The sequence below is a fragment of the Chlorella variabilis genome, assembly GCF_000147415.1.
Source record: "Chlorella variabilis unplaced genomic scaffold CHLNCscaffold_27, whole genome shotgun sequence".
In the NCBI taxonomy this organism is placed as follows: Eukaryota; Viridiplantae; Chlorophyta; class Trebouxiophyceae; order Chlorellales; family Chlorellaceae; genus Chlorella; species Chlorella variabilis.
Window position 1 is genome coordinate 300,035 of NW_005435061.1, and position 6,757 is coordinate 306,791.

Below are 6,757 nucleotides of genomic sequence, written 5' to 3' on the forward strand. Positions count from 1 at the left end.
CACCGCTTTCCTGTCCGGGGCCCGCAGGTGGATGCCCCAGGGCTCGTGATGGCGGCCGCTCGCCGAGCCGGCAGAGGGGTCGTTTCGAGCGCCGCCACCCTGCTGCCTCTTTAGCACCATTGCGACTCAGCACAGCAGCTTGTGGTTGCTCTCTATTCTGAACTTCTGAATTCATGCCGCATCTCATGTCAAACCCAGCATCTTGCAACGGAAAGGCTTTGGGGGGATTGTGCCCGCAGCGGCGGCTTCCCCGCGGCGCCCCTGCCATGCATGATGGCGGGAGGAGAGATCATGCGCCGCCTGGCTGCCGCATCCCCATTCTCGTCTGCCCAGCACCGCTGTGCGGCGATCTGCGCCAAGCAGGCGGTGCCGCAACTTGGCCGCGTTCGCGACTGGCCAACGGCCTGCACGCCAGGTGCCACAGGAACCCCTTTCCGTCTTCTGACGCGGCCGTGGCGACAGGATAGGCCCAGCGCCGCCATGCAGCGCCACCTGCGCAGCCACCTGGTGGCGGCAGTGGCGCTACTGGCGGTGATGGCGCCGCCAGGCGCGGTGGCGCCGCTGCCGCCCAAGCCCACATTCCTGCTGCCCGCCTCCTTCAGCCCCCATCCCATGAACTGCACTTCCGGCTCCCCCCTGTGGGTCAGGTGAGGGAGGGGCTCTGAGTTGGGTGAACGCGATGGGGGAGGCTCTAGTCGCCCTGCTTTGTGGCGGTACGACAGCACCTCCCCGCCGGCAGTGCCGCCTCAACCTGGGACACGGGACTGCATGCCGCGGCCTGGGAATGGGCTCCTGCTTCCTCCCCTATCGTTCTTTCAACGGCACGCCACTCTCCCGCTGCCTGTTGGCGCTCATCCCCTTGCCCGCACTCCCCCCCCCCCCCCGCGCTGCTGCTGTGCGCAGCTATGAGTGGTGGTGGCAGGACGACGAGGGCACAGGCAGGGTGCAGCCGCTGGGGCACTCCATCCAGAGCGGCTGCTACCCTTACAACCAGGTCCTGCCCCGCACAGGCACCTTCCAGGTTGTGTCAGTGCAGGTGAGGGGGTGAGGGTACGAGCGGCGGAGACGTGCACGTTGGGGTGGGCTCCCCACGGTGCTCCTGCCCTCTACACGATCCCCTGGGGCCAAGGCAGAGCGCGGCTGATGTGACCAGCAAAGCCCTCTGCCCTCCCCTCCCCTGCCGCGCAGCACAAGAACCCGTCTGTGTTCCGGGATCAGCAGATCCGGCTGCGCAAGCCCGACGGCAACTTGATCAAGAACATGGTACCGCTCCCCGCATGCAAAGACATCCACCTGCCCGACAACGGCGCGGTGGGCTGCGGCTACAACTATTACCGCCCGGGCCTGACCCCCCAGCTGTAAGCCTGCGGCCGCTACTTGGCTGCGGGCCCCCTTGGTGCGGCACGTGGCGCTGTGCTTGGCGCATATGTGCCTGACCCCCCCCCCCGCCCTCCCCATCCCGCCGTGACACCTCCATTCAGCCAGCATCCCGCCCTGCTGCCGCCTGCAGCTGCCAGATGGGCAACGGCACCGTGGTAAAGCTGCACACGCTGACCCGCAACGACACCGCCGCCACCCGCCTCGACTGCCGCTGGGACGACGGCGTCGCGTACAACACCAGCACGGCGCCGGTGTCGGGCAACGTGCTGCTCCAGGTGAGACTCGCACCCCCAGCGAACATGGTATGGTGTCTTCTACGACCTGCCGGCAAGACACATGCTGGGGTCTTCCAGAGCTGCATGCTGGGGTCTGCCCTCGCGAGCAGCAGCCTGCAAAACTAAGCGGGCGTACCCAGCTATGCCGCACATGTTGCTGCACATCGCCCTGACCCGCAGGTCCTCAACAACTACATCGCCTACCCCAACGTCGTCCAGCAGTACAATGCCACCGACCCGGAGTACATCTCAGACAAAGCGCTGAACGGCAAGACCATCCAGGTGCGGCGGGGCAGCCGCAGCAGGCAGCACGGCGCCTGCGGCATGGCGGGGACCCCAGGCGGGGGCACCAGCAGCAGCGCATGCAAGCTAGCTGGCTCTGTAAAGGTGCCTCCCCGCCTTCCCTCCCCCCTGCACACGCAGCTCACCGGCATGCTGCCGGTAGCGCTGGAGGACGTGGCGGCATACCCCTGTACTAGTACTGGCGCCGGCTGCGGCTGGAGCGACAGCAGCCTGCACACCATCACAGCCCAGACCTGGACCGGCGACACACTAAAGGCGAGTAGTGCGGCATGCCGTCCAGTGCGGTCTGCCGCGCCATTGACACTTGCGGCATGCCTGCTGTTGGCTGCCGCTGCCTGCGGCCTGCACGATTCCCGCCAACTTGCTGTCGGCCTCGTGCCGATAGGCATGGCATGCTCGTTTGTCCTTGCCCCCTCCTTGGCCTCCGCAGGTCTCCATCGGCCCCATCTTCCTCATCCCGGTGGGAGGAATGTGGCGCATGCGGCTGACGGCCAGCAGCCCCGACGCCGCCCTCAACCCCCGCCACCTCATCACCTTCGACGACGACTTCCGCCAGGCAAGTGCCGCTGTGCAGCGGGGCCTGGGCCTGCCTGCTGCCTGCCTGCCTGCCTGCTGCCGCCGGGCTGGCTGGCCGTGCCGGGCACCAGGCGCAGCTGCTGCGCTGGAGGGAAGCGCTGCATCCGTGCTGCCCTCCACGGATGCGCGGCACCCCCCAAGCACCGCACAGGCCTCCCTGAGTGGCTCCTCCGGCTCCTTCCCCTCGCCTCGCCTTCCGCCATGCAGGGCAGCAGCGGCAGGGTGCTCCGCAACGAGAGCGGGTTTGTGGCTGACCAGCAGCTGGCGCTGGACCTGCTACAGGCCAACCTCAGCGCGGGGTGGCACAAGATGACGGTGCAGGGCAGGTCCACTGACAATGCGTCCAAGGGAGTGGAGACAGGCGAGTGCGCCGTGGTGGCGGGGGAGGGGCGGCACGGGCGGCTGCCGCTCCGCGGCAGACGGCTCGGACGGCGGCCACCTTCCTGCCTGCGCACACGCCTGCCCTGGCTGCAGCCTCCCTGAGCACATACCTGGAGGTGGCGCCCTCGTGCCCGCCAACCCCCGAGGTCCCCTTTGCCACCCATGTCGCTAGCGTGAGCCTGCTGCGGGCCGGACGGCTGGCTGGCTTGCCTCAGGCATACGAGGAAGGGATGCAGCCACTGCGCTGCACGCTGCTGCGCCAGGCTGCACCGTGCTGCATGCTGCTGCAGCAGGCTGGGCGGAGCCGGCGCCCTGTCACCCGGCCCTGCCGCCGCGTTGCGCCGTGCAGGATGCGTCGGGGTCGCTGGATCTGCGCACGGGGGCGTGGAGCGAGTCCCCCGGCGGCCCTTCCACCTGCTCCCTCCCCAACTCGCTCCCCACCCGCAAGCTCGCCTACCTGACGCTTTCCTTTGACCTCTCCTTCCTGTCCGCCTCAGCCAGCGTGGCCAACGCCTCCCTGTTCCTCTACCTGTCCAGCCCCCTGGCTCCCACGCTGGCCCTCCCCAACGCGACGCTGGAGGTGTACGACGGCACGCTGCCCCTCAACGCCTCCCTGTGCGCTGCCAGCTGCCCCGAGGGCACCACCAACGGCGTGGACTGCTTCAAGTGCCCTCCGGGAGTGGATAACCTGACCGCGGTGCCCTGCGCCAAGCCTGCCTGTCCCGGGAGCCAGGTGGGTGCTGCTACGCGTCACGCACCCGTGCCGCAGGGGCACCGCCACGCATGCGCAGGCCAGGGGCAGGCGCCCTGCTCTGAACCCGCTGTTGTGCTGCCGTGGCCCTTGCAGGTCGGCGGCGGCAGCTTCCAGGGCAGCAGCAGCCAGACATATGTGGAGCTGGGCTTGGACGCCGCACACGTCGGCGCGTTTGTGGGCGGCGCCCGCGGCCTGATGCTGCTGACGGTGGTCCTTCCGCAGCAACGCAGCCCCAGCTCCATAGTGGACGGCGGCAGCTTTCGGACGGCGCTGAGCCCGTCGCCGCCCTTCTTGCTGCTGCGCGCCAGCTGCAGCGGCAGCCCCACCTAGCTGTCGGGGGGCGGTGCCTGGTTGGGCTCAGTGTGTAACACACCGAGGACTGTGCATCGGCTTTGCGACGTGATAGAACACATAATCCCAGCGGAAGTGACCGGAGCTGCCAATCGCCTCCTGGGCCGGGACGCGGGGGACGCTGGAAGGCGCGCCCTAGCGTGGTCGTGTTGCCGCATGCGGCCGCACCCCCGAGCATCCCCGCTGTTCTCTGCGACTTGCAACACCCTCATGACCTCACGAGTACGCTAAACGAGGCTTGTATCCTAAACCCGGCCAGCATCACCGTAGCCTACTGCGACCTGCGGCAACGCTGCGCCCCTGCCGCACCCCCTCCTCGGCCCCAGGCAGCTGCGAGTGCATCTTCGCCCATGCGCGTCGGCTTGTTCGGCGTGCTGGCGCTGCTGGCCCTCGCCGGCCCCCTGGGCTGCGTGGCGCCGCTGCCGCCCACCCCCACGTACCTCAAGTTCGCCACCTTTTCTTCGCACCCACAGAGGTGCCCCACAACCGCTCCCGCATGGATCAGGTGAGCCGGGCTTGAGGCCAGCCTGCGGTGTTCCCAGCCTCCGCAGCCTCGGCGCCGGCTGGGCGGCAGCCCAAACGGTGCATGCACGGCACTGCCGCGCAGCCCGCATCTGCCCCTCATCTGCCCCTCATCACAGCTGGCTCTTCTGGGGTGTGGGCTGCCGGCGCTGCAATCACTGTGTTCCTCCCGCAATCCCCAAACTCTTCTTGCGCCCTCGCCGTCCCGCGCATCGCAGCCACGAGTGGTGGTGGCAGGACGATGAGGGCACCAGGACTGTGCAACCGCTGGGGCATGCCGTCCAGAGCGGCTGCTACCCCTACAACCGGGTACTGGATCGCAAGGGCGTGTATCAGATTACCACGCTGCAGGTGAGGGGGCGCGGGTGGAGCTTCCCTGCCCTGTTTTGCTTGCGCCAGCGCGGCTGCGAGCCACACGCTGCCCCGTCCAGCCAGGGTGCAAGCACGTGCTGGCTGGCAACACGTGGGGCGCACCGGGTTGCGGCCAGGCTGGCGCATTGCCCCGGTGCTTTGCCCCAGCCTCCACTCAGCCGAGCCGCTCGTCCCGCCGGCCCTCCCCTCCCCTGCCGCGCAGCACAAGAACCCGACTGTGTTCCGTGACCAGCAGATCCGGCTGCGCAAGCCCGACGGCAACTTCATCAAGAAAATGGTAGCGCTCCCCGCGTGTGCTGACATCCACCTGCCCGACAACGGCGCGGTGGGCTGCGGCTACAACTATTACCGCCCGGGCCTGACCCCCCAGCTGTAAGTCGGGCGCCACCCTGCCACCCTGTTCCCGTGCCAGCCAGCACCGCACCGTGCCCCACCCCTGCCTCCCTAGTCACCGCACCCTGCCTGCTGCCGCCTGCAGCTGCAAGCTGGGCAAGGGCTCCGTGGCAAAGGTGCACGCGCTGTCGAGCACCGACCCCGCCGCCACTCGCATCGACTGCCGCTACGCTGACGCCACGCCATACGACACCAGCACCGCGCCGGCCTCGGGCAACGTGCAGCTCCATGTGAGGCGCACACCCGCCGTCCAGCACGCGCGTGCATTCCTGGCACGCCGTGCCGGCACGCCGAGCGCCGCTGCCGCGTGCCGAGCCGGCACGCTGTCCTGCCGCCGCCTGCGCCACCCACCCTGCCGCTGCGTGGTGCCTGCGCAGGTCCTCAATAACTACATTGCCTACCCCAACGTCGTCCAGCAGTACAACAGGACCGGCGACCCATACTACATCTCTGACAAAGCGCTGAACGGCAAGACCATCCAGGTGCGGCGCCCGCGCGGGCGCTGCCTGCTGAGGCAGCTGTGCATACTGCGCAGACTTGCCTGGCCCCCGAGAGGTATCCAATACCCTCTCCCCCAAACCAGCCCAAACTGTGTGCTGCCCTCCCCGTGCAGCTGACAAGCATGCTGCCTGTGGCCATTCCCGACCGGACTGGGTACAAGTGCGGCGACGGCACCAGCTGCAACTGGAGCGAAGACGAGCTGTTCCAGATCGGCACCCAGACCTGGACCGGCGAGCGCACCGTGCTGGTGGGTGGCGCGCCTCGGCGCCGGCCCAGTGCATGCCCGTCGTCAGCCTGCCGCCGGCGCCATGTGCCAGCTCGCTGCACTGCCGCCCGCACTGCCATGCATTTGGCCGCTGCTGTGTGGCATCATGCCCGGCTAGTGGGATCCCTGCTGGTCTCCGCAGGCCAAAGGAGGCCCTTTCTTCCTGATCCCTGTGGGAGGCAAGTGGTGGATGCGCATGACGGCCACGGTGTTTGAAAACGCTGCCGGGCGCACCATCAACAAGCGTCACCTCATCATCTTTGACGACGACATCCGCCAGGCAAGCCCCGCTGGCCTGCCGGGCCAGCCCCGGCCGTTTGCCTGCCTGCCCGCTGCCGTGCTGGCCGGCCTGGGCGCCGCTCGCCGCTGGGTGCTTGGCCTGCTGCACGCCAGCAAGCCTTGTTCTTGCTGCATCCAAGGCTGCGCACCAGCCCAGCCCAGCTCCTCCCTTCCAGCCCACCCTGGCGCCTCCCTTGCCGTGCACCACAGGGCGAGAAGGGCACCGTCTGGCGCAACAAGACCGGTGAGATGGACCATGAGCATGTGGAGCTGGACCTGAAGGCAGGCGGCGACCTATCCCCGGGCTGGCACAGCTGACGGTGCAGGGCAGGGCCACCGACCTCTATTCCCGGGCCGTGGACACAGGTGGGCAGCGCGGCACGGGCCGGCGGCTCGGCAGCCGCG

General features: G+C 68.6%; 3 protein-coding genes across 3 annotated transcripts in view; all 3 read left to right on the plus strand.

The window, feature by feature from the left end:
* The window catches only part of CHLNCDRAFT_139903 (hypothetical protein), a gene marked incomplete at both ends in the record, with an annotated part of 3,755 nt that extends 3,706 nt beyond the window's left edge, over nt 1-49 (plus strand). The window contains one exon of the mRNA XM_005843713.1: nt 28-49. Coding sequence (XP_005843775.1) covers nt 28-49 — 22 coding nt within the window. The remainder of the gene's footprint in view (nt 1-27) is intronic.
* Nucleotides 50-480: 431 nt separating this feature from the next.
* CHLNCDRAFT_139904 (hypothetical protein) lies at nt 481-3,999 on the plus strand (the record flags this gene model as incomplete). The annotated part of the gene is made up of 11 exons (XM_005843714.1): nt 481-647; nt 904-1,036; nt 1,189-1,358; nt 1,511-1,655; nt 1,836-1,937; nt 2,079-2,237; nt 2,389-2,526; nt 2,742-2,849; nt 2,954-3,088; nt 3,265-3,648; nt 3,763-3,999. 11 exons carry the CDS (start codon nt 481-483, stop codon nt 3,997-3,999), a joined length of 1,878 nt encoding a protein of 625 aa, XP_005843776.1.
* A 371-nt stretch (nt 4,000-4,370) lies between these two features.
* Nucleotides 4,371-6,670, plus strand: CHLNCDRAFT_139905 (hypothetical protein; the record flags this gene model as incomplete). Its single annotated transcript, XM_005843715.1, has 8 exons — nt 4,371-4,465; nt 4,761-4,893; nt 5,117-5,286; nt 5,393-5,537; nt 5,685-5,789; nt 5,921-6,055; nt 6,216-6,443; nt 6,563-6,670. The coding sequence occupies 8 exons, from the start codon at nt 4,371-4,373 to the stop codon at nt 6,668-6,670; spliced, it is 1,119 nt and encodes a 372-aa protein (XP_005843777.1).
* Between the last annotated feature and the right edge of the window lie 87 nt (nt 6,671-6,757).